Source organism: Monodelphis domestica, chromosome 2, assembly GCF_027887165.1.
Source record: "Monodelphis domestica isolate mMonDom1 chromosome 2, mMonDom1.pri, whole genome shotgun sequence".
Lineage (NCBI taxonomy): Eukaryota > Metazoa > Chordata > Mammalia > Didelphimorphia > Didelphidae > Monodelphis > Monodelphis domestica.
In genome coordinates this window covers 295918379-295946373 of record NC_077228.1, presented here as the reverse complement: position 1 = coordinate 295946373, position 27995 = coordinate 295918379, and the positions used below count along the sequence as shown (strand labels likewise).

The 27995-nt window shown below is 32.7% G+C and overlaps 1 protein-coding gene across 1 annotated transcript in view; it reads left to right on the top strand.

The window, feature by feature from the left end:
- LOC100015721 (cysteine-rich secretory protein 3-like) overlaps positions 1 to 27995 on the top strand; it is a 49344-nt gene that overhangs the window by 15164 nt on the left and 6185 nt on the right. Inside the window, exons 3-5 of the mRNA XM_007484074.3 lie at positions 2371 to 2487; positions 15169 to 15256; positions 17331 to 17476. Coding sequence (XP_007484136.1) covers positions 2371 to 2487; positions 15169 to 15256; positions 17331 to 17476 — 351 coding nt within the window. The remainder of the gene's footprint in view (positions 1 to 2370; positions 2488 to 15168; positions 15257 to 17330; positions 17477 to 27995) is intronic.

Genomic DNA, 27995 nt, shown 5'->3' with positions numbered 1-27995 from the left:
TGCTTCTGGAAAAATTTATACAGCATATAAGGTTTTCAAAATACTCCATATATTATCTCATTTTATCTTCACTACAACTTTGGAATGCAGATGCAGTCATTATTAGATGAACAGTAAACTTGGATTTCTGTTATTAGTTTCCTAGTTTCATACTGATAGTAAATATCTGAGGACACTAACATGTGTAGCCACCAGTAGTAAGAGTAGGTCCCAATAAAATCAGAGCCATCAACTAGCAAGAACCAGGCACATATGATCTCATCCAAAGCACCTGATAAACTGTTGGCTCTCTCTAGTTCTTGTTCTATCCACTAGAGCCAAACATTTTCCTGAAAATCTAGACTAGATGACTATACATTGACATATTGAATTATTATCCTATAGAAAACTCTATCTAAGTTTTGGTGAGGTAAATTAAGTCATTGTACTAATGCTGCAAATCATTACTACTCATTGCACATGTAAAAAGTGTACCTAATTCCTTAACCTTTGTCACTTTCTTTAAAAAATAATACCTATGATCAATAAACCTCTGATTGCTACCAGCTTCAGTGGCCCTCCTGGCACATCTCATCCTTATCCCCACATCTCATTCTCCTCACCCCTTCAGGACACCCAAATGTTTGTCAAGACCCCTTAGGACCCTCTGACAAACATGTAATTATGTCAGTTATTTCATATTCAACATATTTTATGATATTCAATATCCTGTGTTCAATGATTTTGAGAGTTCAATTGAGATGCAGTTGGTCTTGATTGGTATGTGTAATAAATGTTCTAAACTAGCTGCATGTGTTCCAATTTGTGTTACTCATAGTTTTAATTCTGCAAAGTGTGATCTCTGGTTACAGATCAAAGAAAATATATTGAATATTTTTAATGATGAAATCACTTCACAGGATTCATTAATTGTCATTGCTTTGGGAAAAATGATGAGATTAAAGGCCAATGACCATCTAACTTGGCTTAAATGATGCACATGATTCTGAATGGTAACACTTCTCTATAATTTCTAATATTATGAAATGAATGAGAATAAAGACAATCCCAGGCCCATAATCATTTCTGTTCCTCTGTAATAAAGGATTTCCCTATAAAACCTAATCCCGTTCATATCCATTATTACCCCATTTATATTTCCCAATGTTTGGGAACCCTCTTGACCTACTAATGATATTTTATGAAGAGGAATTTCATGCATCTACCTGGCACATAAAATTAGTCGCTGCTACCAAATGACCATCTATTTTATCAGTGGAATTCATATCCTTCATGTTAGGACAAGTGGTAAAGGAAATCTATCCTGTTCTGTGCTAGGATAATGACATAAATAAATAAATGTTACTATATGCTCTTTAGCATTTGTCAGGAGTTTTGAACCATAGTATCATTGTTCATTGATTTCATTCATGTCTGACTCTTCATGACCTCATTTTGGAGTTTTCTTGTCAGAGATACTGGAGTGGTTTGCCATTTTCTTCTCCAGGTCATTTTACAGATCTGAAAACTGAGGCAAACAGGGTTAAATGACTTGCAGAGGGTCAACAGCAAGTAAATGTCTGAGGTCTGATATGAGCTCAGAACTTCCTGACACCAGGCCAATGCTCTATTGACTGTACCACTTAGATGCCCCTTTGGAAACACTACACCAACATAATAAAATAAAGATAGACATTAGATCAATAATTTCATTTATATTGGAAATATACATGAGAAAACTTCCTTCTACCAAATAAGATGAACACCTTCTCTGCAACTTAGTCTTATATAATTGCCTCTTGTACTAGGAAGATAAATTAATTGGCAAAGGTCACATTTAAGCAAAATTAAGAAGCATGTTGTTTTATAAGGACGGCTCCCCTTCTATTATTCCATGGCACTTCTTTCAATAAATGCATATTGGATATGTTGTACTTGCTACTCAGTATAAGTCCTTGATCTTGTTATCACCATAGATCTAAAATAAGTTGCAGCATAGGTCAAATATACATATTGTTTATCAGAAATGGTGGAATCTCTTCTCTGAAATATTACAGTGGAGAACTCATGTATCTTTCTGAACTTACTTTGGCTAAGTCTTCTCTGTGGCTCAGGAATTGTTTGCATAAAGTTGGATATTTCTCCTAGGTATAGGACACTATACTTCTAATGTTTACCCCTTTATCACATCTTGTAACTTTAAGTGATATTTTCCTATTTTACAAGTTTTCTGTAGCACAAAAATGAAAAAAAAAATCTCTTGTGTTGGTAATAACATTTTATAATAACTTAAAATAACTTCTTAAAATATTTTAATAAATCAATGCATTGGAACCTATATTAAATTTTGAAAATTAATCTTGATATATTACTTCATATTTTTCACCATAGAGTCCAACCTTTGAATCACTATCAACTAAAAATGAGGCTATCCAAGAGGAAATAGTAAATAAGCACAATGACCTGAGATCAAATGTCTCACCTCCTGCAAAGAACATGTTAAAGATGGTAAGATGTAATTTTGGGGTGCGCATGAAGTATGGATACGGGATTGTGGTTTGTAGTGATGATGTCTTAATTAAGAAGTAATGATATATGAAGTTCTGGGGCTGGAGCCAAGATGGCAGAGTAATCCTCAAAAGCTCTGTGCCACCATGAGAAAACCCTCTTCAACAAAGATTAAAATATCTCCACAAAACAAATACCTTAGTGGAAGAACCAACAAGGATCAGAGTGAAACAGAAACAGTTTTCAAGAAAAGAAAAATTGAGAAGGTATGTAATGAATATCTGGAGCACTGGGGTGAGAGGAAAGCAGACCCAGCAAAAAGCTGTAGAAAGGAGGGAGGAGCAAGCCAAGAGCAAGCCACATACACACCACCACCCCACAATTGCTGTATGATGTTTGGCAACCTATGCCCAAGTCAACATCCAGACTCTGAGACCCTGTCTGAGCAAATAAAGGTACAAGCTAATCCTTACCCCTTGAAATTTCAAGCCTGTGGGGAAGTCCAGTACCCCATCCCAGGGAATGCTAGTCTGAACTTGGGACAAGGACTTAATTGACTCTTTGGGGTAGATGATGGTACTAAGTAATAAGTAGTAACTATTGATCTTTTTGCCTAAAGCTTGGGGGAGGGGGGTTCCAAGACAGGACAATTAAGGATATGTCTGATTGGATCAAGTCCACAGAGAGAACAAAAATTTGAGATAAAGCCTGAAGCTAGAATTTAATAAGTCCCTGACTTGATCAAGATCACAGTGAAATCAAAAGCATACACCTAAACCTGAGGCAAGTCTTTAAATTATCAGCATCACACAGGCCAATTGAATCAGCAGCAGTGAGGGGGCTCTTAGAGCTCTCAGCCCTCAGACCAGCACAGTATCCCCCCCAAGTCTACCTATAATTAGATAGGAAAAGTAAGCAAACAACAACAACAAAAAATACCTAACTCTAAAGAATTTTTATAAAGACAAAGAGCAAGGTACAGACAGAGAAGGGGGCAGTGAAAGCAAAGGAAGCACGCCCAAAGTCCAAAAGAAAAATGTGAATTGGACACAGATTCTGGAAGAACTCAAAAAGGATTTCAAAAACCAATTAATTAAGAGAGGCAGAGGAAAAGTGGGAGAGAGAAATTAAAGTGATGCAAGGAGAAAGGAAAGAAATGCAAGGAGAAAGGAAAGTGATGCAAGAAGAAATGGGCAAATTGAAAAAGAAGAACCAAAAACTGACAGAGGAAAATCAGGTCTTAAAAATCAGAATTGATCATCTAAACACTAAGGATTTCATGAGAAATCAAGAAACAGTAAAGCAGAATCAAAGGAATGAAAAAATAGAGGAAAACATGAAGTATCTTAGTAAAAAACAAATGCCCTAGAAAATAGATCTCAAAGAAAATTTCAGAATTATTGGACTACCTGAAAGTCATGATCAGGAAAAACATTTTGGATATTATATTATAAAAAATATGCAAGATAACTGCCCAGAGTTTCTCAAACAAGAAAATAAAATTGAAATTGACCGAATTCACAGTTCACCTCCAGAAAGAAATCCTCAAATGACAACTTCGAGGAATATAATAGCTCAATTTAAGAGCCACCAAACCAAGATAAAAATATTTTTAATCAGCCAGAAAGAAACCATTCAAATACCATGGATCTACAATCAGGATTACGTAGGAACTAGTGACTTCTACATTAAAAGACTAAAAGACATGGAATATAATATTCAGAGAGACAAAAGATTTGGGTTTATAATCCAGAGTCACCTATCCAGTAAAACTGAGTATATTCTTTCAGGGGAAAAAAATAGTCATTCAATAAGATAGAATATTTCCAAGAATTTCTGAGGAAGAAGACACCTAAACAAATATATATATATATATATATATATATATATATATATATATATATATATATATATATATATATATATATATATATATATATATAAAGTCCAAACAAAAGACACAAGAGAAACCCCTAAAGGTAAATAATAAAGAGAAATTTTAAGGCACTCATTAAGGTTAAAATGTTAGTATGTCTATATGAAAAGAAGATTTCTGTAATTCTAAAAAATTACTATTAGTAGTAGAGAAGATAGAAGGGATTTATTAAAAAAGAGGGTGAGTAGTAAGCTGATTAGATGATAAGATGTATGTGAGGATATATGATGATATATATATATGTAAATGTGATTATATGGAATGATATGTATATATAATGATATGTATGCATATGAACAGTATGCAAAATAATCCATCAAGGGCTGAGAAAGTTACATTGAGAGAAAAGGGAAGGGAGAGATAGAATAGAGTAAATTATATAACATAAAGAGGAGTGAAAAATTATTATAAAGAAGGGAGGATAAAGTTGGTGAAGGGCAATGCTTAAATTTTAATTTCATTGTAAAGGGCTCAGAGAGGGTAAAAGAAGTATATTCAATGGGATATAGAATTCTATCTTATTCCACATAGAAGTAGAAGGGGAATAAGACAAGGGAAGGAGGAGATAATTAGATGGAGGGGGTGTGAGGGTGGTTTGGGGGGACAAAAGCAAAACACTGGTGGGTAGAAATGAAGAGAAAGGGAATAGAGTGGTATTTAAAAGAGATAATATAATGGAGGGAAACACACAGTAATCATAACACTAAATATAAATGGCATAAACTCACCCATTAAATGGAAATGGACAACAGAGTGAATTAAAAACCAGAATCCTACTATATTTTGTTTACAAGAAACACATTTGAGTCAAGGTGACATACACAGATTCAAGGTAAAAGGCTGCAGCAGAATTTATTATGCATTATTTAAAGTAAAAACAAAACAAAACAGAAAAACAGGAGTAGCATCATGATACCAGACAAAGCTAAAGTAGAAATTGATCTGATTAAAAGAGAAAAGGAAAGAAATTTTTTTTTGTTAAGGTATACTATAAACAATTAAGTAATATCATTACTAAACAATCATGAACCAAATGGCATAAGATATAGATTTCTAAAGGAAAAATTGAAGGAGCTCAGGGAGGAAATATGTGTTAACAACATATTGGTTGGGGGGGTCTTAAACTTCCTCTTTCAGAACTAGATAAATCAAACCCAAAAATAAAAAAGAAGTAAGGGAAGTAAATGAAATATGAGAAAAAATAGAGTTAATAAATATCTGGAGAAAACTGAATAGGAATGAAAAGGAATATCCCTTCTTCTGAGCAGTACCTGTTATATATACAAAGATAGGCCATGTTCTAGGGCATAAAAATATTGCAAACAAATAAAGAAAAGCGGAAATAATAAATACGAGTTTTTCAGACCATAATTCAATAAAAATTATACTCAACTATCCATGAAAAGATACATTTAAATTTAATTGGAAACTAAATAATCTAATTCTTCAAAACTGATAGTTCAAAAAAGAAATCATAGAAACAATTATGAATTTCATTAAAGACAATGACAACGGGTAGACATCATATCAAAAATTTTGGGATACAGCCAAAGCAATACTCAGGAGGGTATTTATATATCTTACTTCCTATAACAACAAAATCAAGGGAGTGGAGATAATAAACTGGGCTTGCAACTTAAAAAAAAAAAAACTAAAGAAAGAATAAATTAAAAATCTCCAGATAAAAACTAAATTGAAAATTCTAAAAATTAAAGGAGAAATTAGTCAAATTCAAAATAAAAGAACTATTGAACTAATAAGTAATACTAGAAGCTGGTACTTTGAAAAGACAAATAAAATAGATAAAATACTAGTTAATTTAATAAAAAAAAGAAAGTAGAGCATCAAATTAATAGTATCAAAGATGAAAAGGGTAATCTCACCTCTAATGAAGAGCAATTAAGGTAATTATTAAGAACTATTTTGCCCAATTATATGGCAATAAATATGGCAATCTGTGTGAAATGGGTGAATATTTACAAAAATATAAAATGCTTTGATTAACAAAAGAGAAAATAGAATAGTTAAATAATTTCATCTCAGAAAAAAGAAATTGAAGAAACCATCAAGGAACTTCCTAACAAAAACTCCCCAGGGACAGATGGATTCAAAGTGAATTCTATCAAACATTTAAAGAACAAATAATCCAAGTCCTATTCAAATTATTTAACAAAATAAGTAAAGAAAGAGTTTTAGCAAATTATTTTTATAAAACAAATATGTTATTGATTCCAAAGCCAGACAGATCCAAAACAGAGAAAGAAAACTACAGACCAATCTCCTTAATGAACATAGATGCAAAAATCTAAAAGAAAGTACTACCAAAAAGACCACAGCAAGTTATCATGAGGATTATGCACTATGACCAGGTGGGATTTATACCAGGAATGCAAAGATGGTTTAATATCAGGAAAACCATCCATATTATTGACCATATCAATATTGAAACCAACAGAGATCACAAGATTATCTCAATAGATGCAGAAAAAGCCTTGGACAAAATACAACACCCTTCCTGTTAAAATTGCTAGAAAGTATAATAGAAAGGCCATTCTTTAAAATAATAAAGATTATATATTTAAAACCATCAGCAAGTTTCATCTCCTATGGGGACAAGTTTGAAACCTTCCCAATAAGATCAGGAGTAAAGCAAGTATACCCATTATTGCCTCTGTTATTTAAAATTTTCCTAGAAATACTAGCAGTAGGAATTAGAGAAGAAAAAGGAAATTGAAGGGATTAAAATGGGCAATGAAGAAACTAAACTATCTCTCTTTGCAGATAATATACTTAAAGAATCCTAGGAAATCAACTAAAAGGCTAGTAGAAATAATTAGTAACCTTAGAAAAATTGCAAGGTAAAAGATAAACCCACATAAATCATCAGCATTTCTATATATTTCCAACAAAATTTAGCAGCAGGAGTTAGAAAGAGAAACTCCTTTTAAAATCACTCTAGGAGGATGTAAAATGTTTAGGAATTTATCTATCAAGACAAACACAGGTATTATATGAACACAACCATGAAACACTTTTTACATAATTAAAACTATATCTAAATAACTGGAAAAACATTAATTTCTCATGAGTAAGATGAGCTAATATAATAAAAATGACAATCCTACCCAAATCAATCTACTCATTTAATGCCATAAATATCAAACTAGAAAAAAAATTATAGAATTAGAAAAACAAAAAGTGTAACAAAGTTAATCTGAATGAACAAGAGATCAAGAATATCAAGGGAAATAATGAAAAAAATGTGAAGGATGGGGGCCTAGCAGTACCAGATAGTAAACTTTACCCTAAAGAAGTGGTCATCAAAACAATATGGTACTGGCTAAGAGACAGAAGAGTGGATCAATGGAATAGACTAAGGGTAAATGACCTCAGTGAACTAGTGTTTAATAAACCCAAAGATCCCAACTTTTGATACAAGAACTCGATGTTTACCAAAAACTGCTGGGAAAATAGGAAAATAGTATAAATATAGAGTGAAATCATTAATAAATTAGGAAAACATAGACTAGTATACCTGTCAGATTTGTGGGAAAGGAAGGAATTTAAGAGCAAGCAAGAGGTAGAGAACATTGCAAATTGTAAAATGAATGTCTATATCAAATTCAAAAGATTTTGTACAAACAAAACCAATGCAAACAAAATTAGAAGGAAAGCAAAAACTGGGAGAATATTTTTATAATAAAACTCTCTGACAAAGGTTTAATTTTCCAAATATATAAAGAACTAAGTAAAATTTATAAAAAATCAAGCCATTCCATAATTGAAAAATGGTCAAGGGACATGAATAGGCAGTTTTCACATGATGAAATCAAAATTATCAATAAGAACATAAAAAAGTATTGCTAATCCCTGCTGATTAGAGAAATTTAAATGATAACAACTCTGGGTACCATTTTATACTTAGCAGACTGCCCAATATAGCAGCAAAGAAAAATGATAAATGTTGGAGAGGTTATGAAAAAATTGGAACACTAATACACTGCTGGTAGAATTGAGAATTGGTCCAACAATTCTAGAGGGCATTTTGGAACTATGCACAAAGGGCTTTAAAAGAATGTCTACCCTTTGATGCAGCCATACCACTGCTAAGTTTATGCCCCAAAGATATAATAAGGAAAAAGACAAAAATATTTAGAGCTCCACTCTTTGTAGTGCCAAAAATTGGAAAATGAAGGGGTATCCATCAATTGGGAAATGCCTGAACAAATTGTGGTATCTGATGGTAATGGAATATTATTGTGCTGAAAGGAATAATCAACTGGAGGAATTCCAATTGAGTTGGAAAGACCTCCAGGAACTGATGCAGAGCAAAAGCAGCAGAACCAGAAGAACGTTGTAACACAGAGACTGATATACACTGTGGCACAATCAAAAATAATGGACTTCTCTATTAGCAGCAATGCAATAATCCAGGATGCTATCCACATCTACACAAAGAACTATGTGAACAGAAATGCAGAAGAAAACATCTGATCAATTAAATAGTTCAATGCGGATATGATTAGGGTTTTAATGATAAAAGATCACTTTACTGCAAATATGAATAACATGGAAATAGGTTTTGAATAATGACACACATATAACCCAGTGGAATTGCTTGTCAGCTCCAAGATGGGGGCTAGAAAGGGCAGGGGGAAAACGTGAGTCATGTAACTATGAAAAAATATTTTAAATTTTAAAAAAGAAGTAATCATATAGTCAACAATAATTATATTAATTTTGTCAAATATAATTAAATCATTATTAATAATCAATAACATTATAATGAATTATTTCATCTTTATGCTAAAATAATTATACAAGATAGCATAGTAATAATTATTTGTATGAATTATTAATAATTCTATAATGAAATAAATTTTTCTATCATTCCAACACAAATATTAAGTATCTGCTTTGCTATAAAAATTATGGACAATATTGATTTGAGAGAAGATAATATCCCCTTCTCTAGTAAAACTTAGGATTTAGGCAGTGGACAGCACAAACACAAATAACTGTAATAAACAAACACATTTTAGAAGTTCATGTTCTTTGTGAACCCGAAGGGGAAATTTCTATGGGAAAGGGGAGATGATGTAAGTGCCATTTATATGGTACCTTTTGGTTTTCAAAGTGTTGTCAAGTGATCCTTACAATAACTCTGAGAAGTACATAGAATAGGACATAATACATTCCTTCCCACCACTACTATGTGAAAGGTGAGATTGTCTATTTTTTCTTTTTTCTAATATTTTACTTTTCTAATTATATGTAAAAACAATTTTTAACATTATTTTATTTAAGTTCCATATATCTCTCTCAATGTCCTCCACCAACTTTGAGAAGACAAGAAATTTGATATAGGTTACACCTGTGTTGTCATGCAAAATATATTTCCATATTAGTAATGTGAAAGAATACAGAGATTATAATGATAACAATGATTACAATGAAGATGAGTAAAAGGGAGTATGGGAGGGAGGAAAGGAGGAAGGAAGGGAAAAATACTTTCATCTCCAATTAGAATAATCACTTCTTTCTCTGGAGTTGGATATCATTTTTCATTGTAAGTCCTTTAGAATTGTCTTATATTGTTGAGAATAGTTGTCTTTCATAGTTGATCATTTTATAATATGGCTATTACTTTGTACAATGATTTCTTTATTCTGTTCACTTCATTTTGTATTAGTACATATAAGACTATTCCAGATTTTTCTGAAACCATTCTATAGAATAAGAGTCATAATAAACCACAACTTGTTGAGCTATTTCCTAATTGATGGGTATCCTATCAATTTCCAAGTCTTTGCCACCACAAATATGACTTCTATAAATATTTTTGTTTATATATATACTCATATATATATATATATATATCCTTTTTCATTTTTTAAATTCTCTTTGTGGTATTAGTAATATTTTTAGGTCAAAGGGTATGTACAGTTTTATAGGCCTTTGGGCATTATTCCAATTTCCTTTGCAAAATATTTGGGTCAGTTCACAGTTCTATCAACAGTGCATTATTATTTTAGTTGTCCCACATTCATTATTCCTAATATTTGTCATTTTCCTTTTCTTTTAAAATAGTCAATCTGATAAGTATGAGGTAGTCCCTCAGAGGTACTCTAATTTGCATTGCACTAATCAATAATGATTTGGAACATTTTTTCATATGACTACACATATTGATTTTTTCATCTGAACACTGTTTATAACCTTTGACAATTTATCATTTAGAAAATGACTTGTATTTTTATAAATTTGAATTATTTCTTCATGTATTTGAGAAATGAGGCCTTTACCAGACACTTACTATGAATTTTCCCCCTGGTTTCATGTTTTCCTTCTTATTTTGGCTTCATTGGTTTTATTGGAGTAAAAGCTTCTTAATTTAATGTCATCATAATTATCCATTTTACAACCTATAATGTTCTCTATCTCATTTGGTTATAAATTCTTACAGTTTGAGATTTGTTACTGCTAGACTACCTTCCTTCACATTCCCCCCCCCCCATGAATTCCCTTCATATTCTTGAACTTTTGCTCTTTTAAATGAATTTTCTTATTCTTTTTTCTAGCTCTATAAAACATTTTTTGGTAATTGAATTGATATGGCAGTGAATAAGTTAATTTTTTATGTAGAATTGTTATTTTTATTACATTGCCTAGGCTTACCTATAATTAAATAATACTTTCCAATCATTTAGATAGGATTTTGTTTCTGTGAAGTGTTTTTTAATTGTACTAATACAATCTGGCTTGGCAGATAGACTCCCAAATGTTTTGTATAACTTCAGTTATTTTAAATAGAATTTCTCTATCTCTTGTGATGGAGTTTGTAACAGATAAAAATACTGATTATTCATGTAGTTTTATTTTTATCCTGTAACTTTATATAGTTTTATTTTTATCCTGTGACTTTGTTCAAGTTGTTAATTATTTTGACTAGTTTTTTTTTTTAATTGATTCTCTAGGCTTCTCTAAGGATACCATTACATTATTTTCAAAGATTAAAATTTTGTTTCCTCATTGCCTATTCTAGTTCCTTCAATTTATTTTTATTGGTGTATCTAGTATTTCTAGTACCAGTACCATATTCAATAATAGTGATGATAAGAAGCATCCTTGCTTTGCTTTGATTTTATTGGAAAGGCTTCTGGCTTGTCCCCATTATAGATATATGTCTGTTTATCTGTGTGTGTAATTCCATACATAGTCAACTCATACAGAGGACCAGTCCTCTGTCTAGATAGACTCCTAACTGCCCTAATAATGATGAAGTTCTTTTAAAAAACTTTCCATCTTCAAATCAGTCCTGTGTATGTCTTCTAAGGCAGAAGAGTGGTAAGGACTAGGAAATGGGGATTAAGTAACTTGCTCAGGTTCAAATCACTAGGAAGTGCCTAAGGCCCGATTTGAAGCCAGGACCTCCCATCTCTAGGCATGGCTTTCCATTCACTAAGACACCTAGCTGCCCCATGATAAAGTTTCTAGGAGTTACAAATATCATCTTTCCATTTAAGAATATATGAGTTTAACCTTACTGAATCCCTTATTATTTATCTATCTCATTTACCTTTTTATATTTCTCTTTAGTTTTTGTATTTGAAAAGTAAGATTTTCTATTTATATCTGGCATTTTCATCAGGAATTTATGAAAGTCTTGTATTTAATTTAATATCCATTTTCCACCTGAAAGATTATGCTCAATTTTGTTTGGTAGATGATTCTTGATTATATTCCTATATTCTTTGCCCTATAGAAAACCATAGCCAAACCCTATGATCCTTTAAAGTAAAAGCTGCTAAATTGTGTGTTGTCATGATTGTGGCACAATGATGTGTACAATATTTGAATTGTTTCTTTTGGACTGTTTACAATAATTTCTCCTTCACCTGGGAGCTCTGAAATGTGCTTATAATAGTCATGGGAATTTTCATTTTGTGATCTCATTCAGAAGGTAATTAGTCTATTTTTTCAATTTATATTTTAGCCTTTGGTTCTAGGATATTAGGACAGTTTTATTATACTAGAAATGTATATTCTCTCTTTTTTATCATGGCTTTTAAGTAGTAATTCTTAAGTTGTATCTATTTGATCTATTTTCCTAGTCAGTAATTTTCCCATTGAGATATTTCATATATTCTATTTTTTCTTTTGATTTCATTTTATTGTTTCTTGATGTCTTCTGTAACTAGTAGTTTCAACTTGCTTTATTTCTAATTTTTTAAAAAATTATTTTCTTCAGTGAGTTTTTTTACCTCCTTTTCTATTTGGTCAATCCTGCTTTTTACTTTTCACTTTTCTTTAGTAAAGTTTTTTACAAGTATTGCCCATTTGGCCGGTTTTACTTTTTAAAGTGTTCTCCTCTGGGGGTTTTTATGCCTCTTTTCATGTTTGTCCCATTTCCCTTTCAAGATTTTTTTTCAACTTTTTTTGTTCTTCCTTTACCAAGATGTTAATATTTTCTTGATGACTTTCTTGCATCACTATCTTTTTATTTTCCTAAATTTCCTCTCTACCTCTTTATTAGAGACACTTGCTATTAATTTTCCCTATATTAGTTTTTTCACTTTATAATCTCTGTTGTGTTTGTTTTTTGTACAAAACCTTTTAAAATTTAATAAAAATTACCCATTTCATTATTTGTAATGTTCTGTTTCTTGTTTAATCACAAATTAATTCCTAATCCATAAGTCTGACAGGTAACCTTTTCCATGTTCCTCTAATTTGTTTATGGTGTCATCTTTATATCTACATCTACAATTATCCATTTTGACTTTATCTTACTAAGATGTTCATTTATGCCTACTTTCTGCCATAGTCTTTTCCAGTTTTCCTAACAGTTTTGTCAAATAATGAGTCCTTTCCCCAAAAGTTTGGATATTTGGGTTTCTCTAACACTAAGTTGCTATAGATATTAACTACCATTTGTTAATTATTTAATCTATTCCATTGATCTACTATTGTATTTCTTATCCAGTATCAGATCTATTTAATGATTACTACTCTATATTTTAAAATATCCTATGACTAGGTCTCCTTCCTTTATATTTTTTTTTCAATTGGCCAATGCTTTGCATTCTTAAAATTTGAAAAATGATCAAAGTATATATGTAGGCCATTCTCAGAGGAAGAAATTAAAATTAACTATAGCCATTTGGAAAAAAAAATACTTCAAATCACTATTGATTAGAAAAATGCAAATTAAAGTAACTCTGCAATACCACCTTACTTATCAGATTGACCAAAAGGAAAAAGATAAATATTAGAGGAAACGTGGGAAAATTGTAATACTATAAATATACTCTTGGTAGAATTATGAAATGAAATAACAATTCTGTAGAGCAATCTGGAACTATACTCAAAAAGCCATATACTCAAAAAACCCTTTGAATGAGGAAAACCACTAATGGGTCTATATACCAAAGAGATCAGAGATAAGGTAAAGGCCTATCTGTATCAAAACATTTTAATACCCCTTTGTGTAGTGGCAAAGAATTGGAAATTGGAGGGATTGTCCATCACTTGGGGAATGGATAAGCTTGTGGTATATGTTTGTAATGGAACACTATTGTACCAAAGAATTGATGAACAGGATGAGTTCAGAAAAACCTGGAGAGACTTATATTAAGTGATTAAAGTGAAGTGAGCAGAACCAGGATAACGATGCATATTAACTATAACAGAAATAGTATATGTGATCAACTCTGAAGGACTGGCCAAACCATTAAGAACAAAACAAGTTTCCAAGAAAACTATAAGGTGCTCACTCAATGAAAAATGTTATCCACAGTCAAAGATGGAATTGTTGGAAACTGATTGCAGATCAAAGTATGCCATCTATCACTTTATTTTCATTAGTCTTTTATTATATATGTTATATTTGTCATGTCACAGCATAAGCAATGTGGAAATACATATTACATGAAAGCACTGTTATAATCTATATCAAATTATTTACTGCCTTGGAGGGAGGGTAGGGGGGAAATATTTTTTTAACCCTTACCTTCTGTCTTAGAATCAATACTGTGTATTGGTTCCAATATGGAATAGCAATAAGGGCTGGGCAATGGGGGTTAAGTGACTTGCCTAGAATCACACAGCTCAGAAGTGTCTGAGGCCAAATTTGAACCTAGAAATTCCCATTGCTAGACCTATATTTCAATCCAATGAGCCATCCAGCTGCTTCCTAGAGGGAGAAAATCTGAATCCTAAAATATTGGCCAATAATTGTCAAAAATTATTTCTACCTGTAACTGAAAAAAATAAATGTTAAAAAAAAGAACTGACTTGAATCTTTGTAGTAACCCTTTCTAGCTGTGTAACCTCAAAATATTCCATTAACTTTCAGACATATATTTAAAGGAAAAAATAAAGCTTATATTCCTTGCCTCATGAGATTATTATGAAAAAAAATTATCTTAGAAACACTAAAGTATCATACAAATTATGTATCTTCATCATTATTGAATACTTGAAGGATGACCATTACTACAATAATTTATGTTTATTATTATTATTGATCATGTTGTATATTATTATTCCTTATTTTTTGTATCTTTTCTTTAAATAGCCTAGAATAATCTTCATGAGGAAGGCTGTAGTGCCTAACCTAACTATTTATATCTTAACATTATTTTTAAACTAAAATAATCCTCTTGCTGTAACAGATAATGCTTAAAGTGAATTTGAACTTAAATTTTCACTTTTGTGTATATATATTTTTCTTTTTCTTTAAGAAATGGAGTCCAGAAGCACAAGAATCAGCCCAATCCTGGGCAAATAAATGTACTTTAGAACACAGTTTGGTAAAGAATAGAACAATAGGTAAGTGAAAAGTTTATGACAGTGACTGAATTTGTTCTGATACAACACTTTGAAGCATTTGTGACCTTATTACTATGATAACATCTTCCCTTGTGCAGATTGCTTCTCTGGATTTGCCATTAGAGAACCTAGGTTTGAACCCAGTTCAACTAATTTCCTTCTCTATGTTCTTCATTAAAGACTTACTTGATCTCATTGGCCTCAGTCTATTCATTTCTAAAAATAAGTAATTGGACTTCTCTATGGTATCTAAGAACTCTAAATCTATAACCTTATTCCTTTCTTTTAAAAAATTATTTATTTTTCAATTAGTAAAAAAAATCTGTCCCCCCTCAACTGAGATGGAAAACAAAATCAATTTTTACAAGCATACATAATTAATGAACATGTTGACTATACCATGCACATGTACACACATATGGTCTCATTCTGTATTCAGAGTCATTGTCTAAAGAGATTGGTGGCATGTTTCCTTGGTGTTCCTCTGGAACTGTCATTGGTCAAAGCATTGGTTAGAATTCCTATGTCTTTCAAATTTGTTTGTCTTTACCATATTCTTGTATTCATATAAATTTTTCTCTTTTTTCTATTCATTTCACTGTGTGTGTCATATAAGGCTTCCCAGATTTCTCTGAAAATCTCTCCTTCATCTTTCTTATATTATAATCACTTCCCATAACATTTATATACTATGATTTGACCAGCTATTCATCTCTGTCCCTTAACACTGAACTGGTCTGTCAAAAAATGACTCTATAACTTTTTTTTTTAGATTTTCCCCATTCATTTGGCCCCCCTCAACTCCCCATCTGGATTTGCATTTTCTAGATTTCTTCAGAGGAGTATGGTGGTGGGGGGGTAGTTCCTCACTGAAATGCTTCCTCTAACTGTCACCTTGGCTCTGCTTCTATGTTTTTCTGTGACTACTCAAAAGATGACCCATTCAAAGTATTAGAGGTCTTCATTTGATTCTTTTCATGTATACTTTTCATTTTTTCTCTCAGTCTTACTATATGGTAAACCCTTCTCTGATTTCAGTCATACATATAATCAATAGCATCTTTTATATCACTTCTTGAACCCAGTTTATCATTATGGATATTAGCTTATGGATTTCACAAATATTTGCTTTCGGAGTTATTTATACTTTTCATCACTATCATATAGGAATCAATATGTTTTCCCCATTCAATAAGAAAGATCATATCCAAATTGTGAGATAGCCTCAATACTCTCTACTGTTTTCACAGACATCTATTTTCCAATTAGGGAAATACATATATATATATATATATATGCATATATATATATATGGATATAACTAACTCAGTAAGGAGTACACTCATATTTTAGAAAATGAACTCATGTTTAGTGAAAATACTATGTGTAATACACAGGGGTAGGGTCTGAAAAGGTGTGGGGTTTTTTTGAGATTTGCAATTTAAAAAATAATCTTGTCTTAAAACAGAAGTAATTTGGAATAGGGGATAGAAAACTGGTCTCAGAGTCAGGTTCATATAGGTTCATTTCTTACCTATGACACATCTGACTACTGTTTAACCTTGATACACTTAATCCCTCACCACTCCAAGCAAATATTGAATAAAATTCAATTTGTAATGAAGGTGCTGTTATCAGATGTTATTCTTATAGTAAAGAAAATCTAATCCCTATCCCTATCTTTCTAAAATACTCATTAATCAACTTTGAAAGAGAAATGTTAATCTGTGTGACTATTTCTGGTAGTGGTAACTGATATATACTCTGGCTTGTGACTAGAGAGAGCTGCTGCTAGTATGGGGACACACCTGAGGGTACCTAGTTACAATGGTGGTAGAGGTACTACAGAGATAGATAGAGATGTACTCCTTGAGAGATGCTCTGGGGTCTGCCTACTGATCCCTACTGATGGCTGATAGATCAATCTATTTCCCAACCTCCTCCTCCCTTCACTTCCTCCCTTCTCCAACCCTCTCCCTCCCAGTTTCTTCTTGAAGCCTTTGGCTTCATCCCTTTTTAAGGATGTCATTACAAATATTATCCTCTCATCATGAATATTTAATTTTCTTCCCAGGAAGCCCATGTGGTGAAAATCTCTTTATGTCAACTGTTCCCATGCATTGGTCAAAGGCTATCCAAGCTTGGCATGATGAAGTTTCAAATTTTGAATATGGGAAAGGACCGATTGACCCAAATCAACCAGTTGGACATTATACTCAGGTAAGGAATAGAAATAATTTGGAAGATTGAATTTTTTCAATAGGCATCAGAAAGTCTTATAATTGATACTAGGTATCCATTTCAAGGCAGAAAAGTAGTAGGCAATTGTAATAAAGTGACTAGTGTAAGATTAAACAGGGAGGAAGTCTGAAGTCAGAGTTAAGTCTAGGTCCTCCAACTCTATCCACTGTACTACCCAGCTACTTCAAAATAAATGAGTTTTTAAATCACTTCTAAGTGTAGATCCGTTATCTTAAACCAATTTATTGAATTGATTTTCTTCTGTTTTGTATCATTTAAAAATTATCATTTTTCATTCATTCTTCACAATAGAGATAATGTAAGCCTTATTATTTTTATAAATTGTATTAACAAAAGGCTTGTTAACCTCATTTTTAAAATACAAGATCTGATGATCCACACTATTTTTAACTAAGATTATTAAAATCTACTCCCCTATTTTTAATACTTGGGATTTTTTCATTTGCAAAAATATAGTGTCAAAATAGATTTCAATAAGCTCAGGTTGTTTACTAAAGAACTCCACCAAATTAACATCATATCCTTTTTGGCTACAATTTCTAGACTTAAAGAAATTCATTCAACAAACAGTAAGTGCCTCCTATGTATAAAGAACTATGATAATTGGTGTGGATGAAGAGGAACAAAACATTAAAAAAAAAAACAAGAGAACAATCCTTGAATTCAAGGAGTTTGGATTCTATTGAGGATGTGAGGGAACAATATAAAATTTAAATAACTAATACATTCAGTATAATTTGAGGAGGGGACATTAACCTCTATTAGGATTTAGAAAAGATTGCTGTAAAAAGTGGAACCTGAATTGAGTGATGATAGAGGTCAATCTAATATTTTGGGTTTGAAATGAGCAGGCTTAGAATTAGCAAACACATGAGAATACATTCCTCCCTCCCTTATTTGAAGCAGTAGTAGACTATAGATATAGAACATTATATATACTACTGGCTTCCATTGGTCTTTTGTTTTGTCAACTTTTTTAGATATATATGGAAATTATTTATATATCAATTGCTAAATAGGGAAAGAGGGAATTATATATTTAGAAGTGAAAGGCAAAGAAAACAAAAGATATAAGTAAAGCTTAGGAAAAAAAGAATTCACTGTTAATCGCAGAGAGAGAAATTTTTATTGTGTTTCTGTTAGAGACCTGATATCAAGGGATACCATATTGGGTGGAAGATGCATAGGTGATAGAAATAAATGTAGGTGTATTTTATTTTTTAAGTTTGACTATGAGAAGAACACAGTTGGAATAATAATTTGAGGGGATCAGATATATCAAAGAAAGATTCTTTAAGAATGAAAGAAATACTGAACTTGTTATAAATAAAGTAAAGAGCGAAATGGAAAAGGTTCAAGTTGAAGAATGATTGAAGAGGCAAAATACCAGAGGATATGGAAAAAGATGGGACAAAAATGCCAAGAAGAAGGTTTGACTTTTTTTTAATTTTTTAAGTGTAAGCAATGAGGAAATCAGTGATGATATAGATGGGTCCGAGTTGTAGTCTATGTGGTGGTGTGTGTGGGGTACATGTACAGTTGGGGAATCTGATGTGAATAATGAGTCTGCAAATGGAAATGGAAAAGAAATATAAATCTGGTAGGACATGAACCAAGAAAAAGTATTGTCAAAAATGTGAATTGCCTAGACCAGGTATATTTCCTACATATAGGCATTCCCTATGTGTACAATAGGTTAGTGTATCCAAGGTTCGTGAGTTCATAGCTATGGTTATTTTTCTGTTTCTCTATAAATGCCTTTGTTTTGCATTAATTGTGTCTACTGTCATCATGAGAGGCAATGGCAACAGTGGGGTTTCATAAATTACAGTTTTAGAAGTATAGACTCAGTACAGTTATAAACCCAAAATAGTTACCTTCCTGTGGACCTAAACTTTGATGGAAATTTTAGAGATTAGCTCTTTGAGAGGGTGCTCCAAACTATATGGGCTCATCCAGGAACTATTTTTGGAATCCTATGCTTAATTTAAAGGGATGCACTGACATATTCTTTATTAGGGATGTCCTTCTGTGAGATTTTTTTTCAGAGATCTATTATAGAGAAATGAGAAATTATTGGAGGTTTTTTTCCCTCTTTTCTTCAGAATATATTTAGTTTTCTGGAATGTTTTCTCTACAAATCAAACCACTTAGTCTGAGATAAGTTTTTCATGATTGAATGCCTATGTACTGAAAAGTAGAGAATTATTTTGCCCATTTTAAATATGGAAGATGATGTGAATATTTTCTCTTTAGAATTCCTGCATCTCTTTGTGAGATAATAGACATGAATGATTTATTTTCTGCTAGGCCACTAGTCCTAATGAAAGCTAACTTTTGGTCTCCCTATGAAGTGCCCTATACATTATAGAGACCCACAAGAAATGGTTGTTCATACCTCTAGTTGGATATGTGAGGGGTATCAGGGATCCAGAGCAATTTTCATATTTCTTTACTAAAAGGTGCAAAATGTATTTCTTTCTTTTTTTAATTAATTTATTTACTTAGTAAATTTAGAACATTATTCCTTGGTTAAAAGAATCATATTCTTTCCCTCCCTTACCTCTCCCCACCCTTCCTGTAGCTGATAAGCAATTCCACTGGGTATCATATGTGGCCTTGATCAAAACCATATTGTTGATGTTTGCACTAGGATGTTCCTTTAGAATCTATATCCCCAATCATATTCCCTCGAACCATGTAATCAAGCAGTTGTTTTTCTTCTGTGTTTCTACTCCCACAGTATTTCCTCTGAGTGTGGATAGTGTTCTTTCTCATAGATCCCTCCAAGTTGTTCAGGATCACTGCATTGACACTAATGGAGAAGTCCATTACATTCAATTGTACCACAGTGTATCAGTCTCTGTGTATAATGCTTTTCTGGTTCTGCTCCTTTCACTCTGCATCAATTCCTGGAGGTCGTTCCAGTTCCCATGGAATTCCTCCAGGTTATTATTCCTTTGAGCACAATAGTATTCCATCACCAACATACACCACAATTTTTTCAGACATTCCCAATCTAAGGGCATCCCATCACTTTCCAATTTTTTGTCACCACAAAGAGCATAGCTATGAATATTCTGAATATTATTGTACAAGTCTTTTTCCTTATTATCTCTTTGGAGTACAAACCCAGCAGTTCAATGGCTAGATCAAAGGATAGACAATCTTTTATTGCCATTTGGGCATAGTTCCAAATTGCCCTCCAGAATGGTTGGATCAATTCACAACTCCATCAGCAATGCATTAATGTACTGACTTTGCCACATACTCTCCAGTATTCATTACTTTGCATTGCTGTCATGTTAGCCAATCTGCTAGGTGTGAGGTAATACCTCAGAGTTGTTTTGATTTGCATCTCTCTGATTATAAGAGATTTAGAACACTTTTTCATGGCTAATTAATAGTTTTCATTTCTATAACTGAAAATTGCCTATTCATGTCCCTTGCCCATTTATCAACTGGGGAATAGTTGATTTTTTGTACAATTGATTTAGTTCTTTGTAAATTTGAGTAATTAGATGTTTTTCAGAGGTTTTGTTAAGAAGACTTTTTCCCCAATTTGTTGCTTCCCTTCTAATTTTGATTACATTGGTTTTGTTTGTACAAAAACTTTTTAATTTGATGTAATCAAAATTGTTTATTTTACATTTTGTGATTTTTTTTTCTAGCTCTTGCTTGGTTTTAAAATCTTTCCTTTCCCAAAGATCTGACATGTATACCATTCTGTGTTCACTTAATTTACTTATAGTTTCCTTCTTTATGTTCAAGTCATTCACCGATTCTGAGTTTATCTTCGTGTAGGGTGTGAGATATTTATCTAAACCTAAACTTTCCCATACTGTTTTCCAATTTTCCCAGAAGTTTTTATCAAATAGTGTATTTTTGACCCCAAAGCTGGGATCTTTGGGCTTATCATAGACGGTCTTGATCAGGTCACTTACCCTAAGTCTATTCCACTGATCCCCTGTTCTGTCTCTTAGTCAGTACCATATTGTTTTGATGACCAGATTGTTAGTTTGCTTTATGGTTGGACTGAATATTTAATTGGTCTTCAGGAATTTAATTTCTAAATCCCCAAAATGAATTATTAAAGTAAAATGGAATTTATGGTAGTTTATTTTTACAATAGAGGGAAGATATTAAGGAATAGAGAAAAGGAGAGAGAGAGAGAGAGAGAGAGAGAGAGAGAGAGAGAGAGAGAGAGAGAGAGAGAGAGTGAGCTCTAGCTTCCACTGACCTAGGTAGAAATTCTAAGGCCCCAGCCAGGGGAAAGGAGTCTAAAGATGATGGGCCTTTCACTAAAGCTCACACCTCTAGAAAGGGCAAAGAAGGAAGTCAGCCTTTACACTCACCACAATGTCTGTTCAATCAGCCTCAGCTTCAGAAGGCTTCACTCCAAGTGTGTCTCTTTCAAACTCCAAATGTCCCACTTCGCTCCAAGTGAATCTTTTCACTCCAAGTGTCTCTTCACCCCAAGTGTATCTTCTTCTCCAAGTATCTGTGTTCACTCCAACATACTCCCTTCAAGTATGAGTGACTTTATAGTATAGTCTGAGATCTGGGACTGAGATCTGGGACTGCAAGATCACCTTCCTTCTCATTTTTTTCATGATTTCCCTGGATATCATTAATCTTTTGTTCTTTCAAATAAACTTTGTTATGTTTTTTTTTTTTATAATTCAGTAAAAAAATTTTTAGCAGTTCAATGGGTATGGCACTAAATAAGTAAATTAATTTGGGTGGCATTGTCATTTTTCTTGTTAGATCATCCTACCCATGAGCAGTTAATGTTTTCTCAATTGTTTAGATATAGTTTTAATTGTGTGGAGAGTATTTTATAGCTGAGTTCTTATAGTTCCTGTGTTTGTCTTGGCAGATAGATTTGTAAGTATTTTATATTGTATAGGGTGATTTTAAATGAAATTTCTCTTTCTAATTCTTACTGATGAGATGTGTTGGAGATATATAGAAATGCTGATGACTTATGTGGATTTATTTTGTGACCTGGAACTTTGCTAAAGTTGTTGATTATTTCCACTAGCTTTTTAGTTGATTCTCTAGGATTCTTTAAATGGACCGTCATATCATCTGCAAAGAGTGACAGTTTGTTCTACTCATTGCCTATTTTAATACCTTCAATTTCTTTTTCTTCTCTAATTGCTACTGCTAGTGTTTCTAGTACAATGTTAAATAATAGAGGTGATAATCGGCATCCTTGTTTCATTCCTAATCTTATTGGGAAGGCTTCTAGTTTATCCCCATTGCAGATGATGTTTGCTGATGGTTTTAGATATATACTGTTTATTTTTTAGGAAAGACCCTTCTATTCTTTCTATGCTTTCTAGTGTTTTCAGTAATAATGAGTGTTGTATTTTGTCAAAGACTTCTGTATCTATTGAGATAATCAAGGCATTTTTGTCAGTTTGCTTGTTAATACGGTCAATTATGTGGATGGTTTTCCTAATATTGAACCATCCTTGCATTCCTGGTATGAATCCTACCTGGTCACGAGGGATAACCCTTGTGATCACTGCTGGAGTCTTTTTGCCAGTATCCTATTTAAGATTTTTGCATCTATGTTCATTAAGGATATTGGTCTTTAGCTCTCTTTCTCTGTTTTTGACCTGCCTGGCTTTGGAATGAGTACCATATTTGTGTCATAAATGGAATTTGGTAGAACTACCTCTTTGTTTATTCTGTCAAATAGTTTGTATAATATTGGGATTAGTTGTTCTTTGAATGCTTGATAGAATTCATTTGTGAATGCATCTGGTCCTAGGGATTTTTTCTTAGGGAATTTTTTGACGCCTTGTTCAATTTCTTTTCTCTGATATGACATTATTTAAGTAGTCAATTTCTTCCTCTGTTAGTCTAGGTAATTTATATTTTTATAAATATTTATCCATATCACCTAGATTGCCATATTTATTGCCATATAATTGGACATAATTTTTAATGATTGCCTTAATTTCCTCTTCATTATTGGTGAGGTCTCCCTTTTCATCTTGGATACTGTCAATTTGGTTTTCTTTTTTTTCCTTTCTTTAATTAGACTGACCAGTACTTTGTCTATTTTTTTTTCAAATCACCAGCTTCTAGTCTTATTTATTAAATCAATAGTTCTTTGACTTTCAATTTTATTAATTTCTCCTTTGATTTTGAGGATCTCTAATTTAGTCTTCATCTGAGGATTTTTAATTTGTTCACATTCTAGTTTGTTAATTTGCATGTCTAATTCATTGACCTCTGCTTTCCCTAGTTTGCTAATATATGAACTCAAGGATATATATTTTCCCGTGAGTAGTGCTTTGGCTGCATCCCATAAATTTTGAAAGGATGTCTCATCAATGTCATTTTCTTCAATAAAATTATTAATTGTTTCCATGATTTGTTCTTTAACCAATTTTGGAGAATTGTATTGTTTATTTTCCAATTAATTTTTGATTTGCCTCTCCATGTACCCTTACTAATTATTATTTTCATTGCATTATGATCAGAAAAGGTTTAATTTATTATTTCTTCTCTTTTGAACTTTTTTTCAATGTTTTTATTCCCTAGTACATGGTCAGTCTTTGTGAATGTACCATGTGCTACTGAAAAGAAGTTGTATTGTTTTTTGTCCCTATTTCTTTTTCTCCACATATCTACTAACTCTAATTTTTCTAAAATTTCATTCACTTCTCTTACATTTTTCTTATTTATTTTTTGGTTTGATTTATCTAGTTCTGATAGATGAAGGTTCAGGTTTTCCACTAATATAGTTTTTCTCTCTATTTCATGCTTGAGCTCTACTAGTTTCTTCTTTATAAATTTGGTTGCTATGCCATTTGGTGCATACATGTTGAGTACTAATATTTCCTCATTGTCTATTCTGCCTTTTATCAGGATGCAATTACCTTCCCTATTTCTTTTAACTAGATTTATTATTACGTTGGCTTTGTCAGATATCATTATTGTGACTCCTACCTTCAAGATGCCCAATGGATTTGGCTCCATCCTCTTACTTTGACCCTATGTGTGTTTACCTTCCTCATGTGTGCTTCATGTAGATAGCATATGGTAGGGTTTTGGTTTCTAATCTACTCTACTATTTGCTTGGGTTTTATGGGTGAGTTCATTCCATTCACATTCAGAGTTATGAATAACAGTTGTGTATTTCCCAGCATTTTGATTTCTACTCCTAGAAATCAAAGAAAACCTTTTCTTCTTTCACTATATCCTTCTACTCCAATGTTTTGTTTTTAATCAGTTCCCCTAATCCCCACCCTTATTTTACTTCCCTTTCTATTCCCCTTATTATTCCCCTCTTATTTTCTTTACAGTCTACTCCCCTAACCTCTCCCTTCCTTGTATTGCTTCCCTCCCCACCAGTCCATTTGTTACACTTCTACTTCCCTATAAGGCACAAATCAATTCTCTGCCCCAATGTATTGAATTGTTCTTCCTTCTTTGAGTCAATATCAATTCACATAAGAATTGAGTATTTCCTATCTCCAACATCTTTACCCTTCCAGTATATTGATGTTCTTCTCCCCTCCTGCCATGTGCTTCTTTGTTATATATAATTTTGCCCCTTTTGTTTCTTTTCCCATTTCTCTTAGTATTAAGCTCTTTTTAAGTTCTACTTGTATGTATATAAACATTTATATACATATAGATGCAAACATATATCTATATACATATTTGTGTCTTGGCATTTCATCCTATATCTTATACAGTTTGTCACTATTCCCTCTAAATATAATTCTTCTAGTTACCCAGGTGATAATAACAATTTTAAGAGTTACCAATATCCTCTTTTATTGTAGGGATACAAATCATTTTAATTTATTGGATCCCTTAAAAAAAAAAGGTTTTTTATTTTTGTTTTTCCCTTTCTTAATTATCTTTTGGTGATTCTCTTGAGTTCTGTGTTTGGGCATCAGATTTTCTGTTCAAGTCCAGTCTTTTCTTTATGAATGTTTGGAAGTCTTCTATTTTATTAAATGACCATACTTTCCCCTGCAAGAATATAGTCAGTTTTGCTGGGTAGTTGATTCTCGGTTGTAGACCTAGTTCCCTTGCTTTCTGGAATGTCATATTCCATGCCTTTTGGTCCTTCAGTGTAGATGCAGCCAGATCCTGTGTTATCTTAACTGTAGTTCCATGGTATCTGAATGATTTCTTCTTAGTGGCTTGTAATATTTTTTCCTTGCTCTGATAGTTCTTGAATTTGGCTATAACATTCCTGGGTGTTGTCAGTTGAGGATTAAGTACAGGAGGTTATCTGTGAATTCTTTCAATCTCTACTTTTCCCTCTTGTTCTAGAATAATGGGGCAGTTTTCTTGAATAATTCCCTAGAGTACTGTGTCCAGGCTTTCTCTTTTGTCATGGACTTCTGGTAGACCAATAATTCTTAAGTTGTCTCACCTGGATCTATTTTCTAAATCTTCTGTTTTTTGAATGAGATGCTCCATATTTTCCTCAATTTTTTTTTCATTCTTTTGATGCTTTTGTAGTTTCCTGCTGCCTTGTGAAGTCGCTTGCTTCTTATTATTGTATTCTGATTTTTAAAGACTGGATTTCATCCCTGGTTCTTTGGTCATCCTTCTCCTTCTGGTCTGATTTTTCTTTGGAAGTCATCTTTCATCTTCTTTGACTCATTTTCAAGCTGATTAATTTTGACTTTCAAGACACTATTGTCTTGTTTTACTTCAAGTGCCTCTGTTTCCCAATGACTTATCTTGCTTTTTAAATTCTTTTCCCAGCTGTCTTCAGCCTCTCTTAATTGTGTTTTGAATTGTATTTTGAGTTCTTCCAAAGCCTGTGTCCAATTTGCTGGGCTTTCTGTGTTTTTGTTTCATGTTCCTTGATTCTCCTCTGTTCCATTTTCTCTTTGTTCATTGTCTGGATAGAAGGAATTGATTGTAATTTCTTTTTTCTTTTTCTGTTGTTTGCTCATATTTGCCCCTTCTTTTTCCTTGTAGTTGCCTGCACTCTTGTTCCTCTCATTGTGTATTGGCTCTGTGGTTTGGGCTTTTCTTCCCCCTTGGAACTTAGTCATCAAATCTCTCAGCTCAGTCTGTGGGGGAGGGGTGTTGGATCTTGAGCTTACCTGCCCTCTGAAAGCTTTGATGAGATTAAGCTCAGCTGATTTGCAGAACTGGTTATGCCCTGAGGCCAAAACCTCAGGAAGGGGGTGACAATATGGACTGTCTTCACTACTGCAACTAGGCTGCCTGCTCTGCACTTCTTCTCCAAATGCTTCCCCACTGCCTGTGTTCGATGCTCTGAGCCTGGCACAGTTTTGCCTGCAAGGTACTCCCTCCAGACCAGCACCCTTTCTCACCCAGAAACTCCAGCTACTCCTGGAGGCTCGGAGCTCTAGGTGGGAGAGGGGTCCTGGGACCTTCCTTCTTCCTTCCCCTTAAACCCAACTGTTCTCAAATTCAGGCTTTTGGGGAGTATACCTTTTAAGTTGAGTCCAGCAGGAGGGTTCCTTGACTCTGTTCTGTTGTTAGGTTTGATTTTCAGTACCCTAGGAACATTTAGTTTGTAATCAATAAGGAGGGGTTTTCAGAGGTCTGAACTTTCACTGCCTCTAGGCCACCATCTTGACTCCACCTCAAAATATATTTCTAATCAAACCCAAATCCCCTCCTTCCTTGGGAATTTCTTTTTGGACCAGAATTTTCCTCTTATTGAAGGAACTCAATTTTCTTTTTCAGTTTTCTTTATTGCCTTTGGATTACAGAAAGACTGGACAAGCATAAAAGCATGATCATGGAGAATTTTCTGAAATAATTTTTTTTAATTATATAGTAAAATGTTCTGGAATAAGTTTACGTAAAACCAATCCAGTGATTCAGTATTGGTCTTAGAAATCAATTAAATAATTCTAGATAACAAAAGTCAATAAATGTATTTACATTTAAAAGTATTACACGGTTGGTTAAAAACAATACAGTAGAATAAAAACTGAAAAAACTTAAAGGGGGAAATTTTTTCAAATTTCTCTAGGGATTTGTTAAGATAGATAAAAAGATATAGATACAGTTAATATTCTAATTATAATCTGATTTCTTTTTCCTTTTTTGTCTATTAATGTTATTTCTTATATCTAATGGAATTCTCTAAGGGGAAGAGGAAGATACGTGGTAAAACAATAATGATATTTTAAAAAATAAAAACATTTTTAAACTGTTGTTGAGGGCAGCAAGGTAGCTAAGTGGATAGAGAGCTGGGCCTAGAGATAAGAGATCCTCTGTTCAAATCTGGCCTCAGACACTTCCTAGCCATGTTACCCTGAGGAAATCACTTAATCCTAATTGCCTGATCTTTACCATTCTTCTGCTTTTTAAATGATATTTAGTATTTATTGTAAGACTAAAAGGTAAGGGTTTTAAAAGTAAATAGGTAATCAAAAACAAACAAACAAATAAATAAATAAATGGTGCTGCTCCTCTCCATCTAGGCTTGTTCAGAAAGATGTCC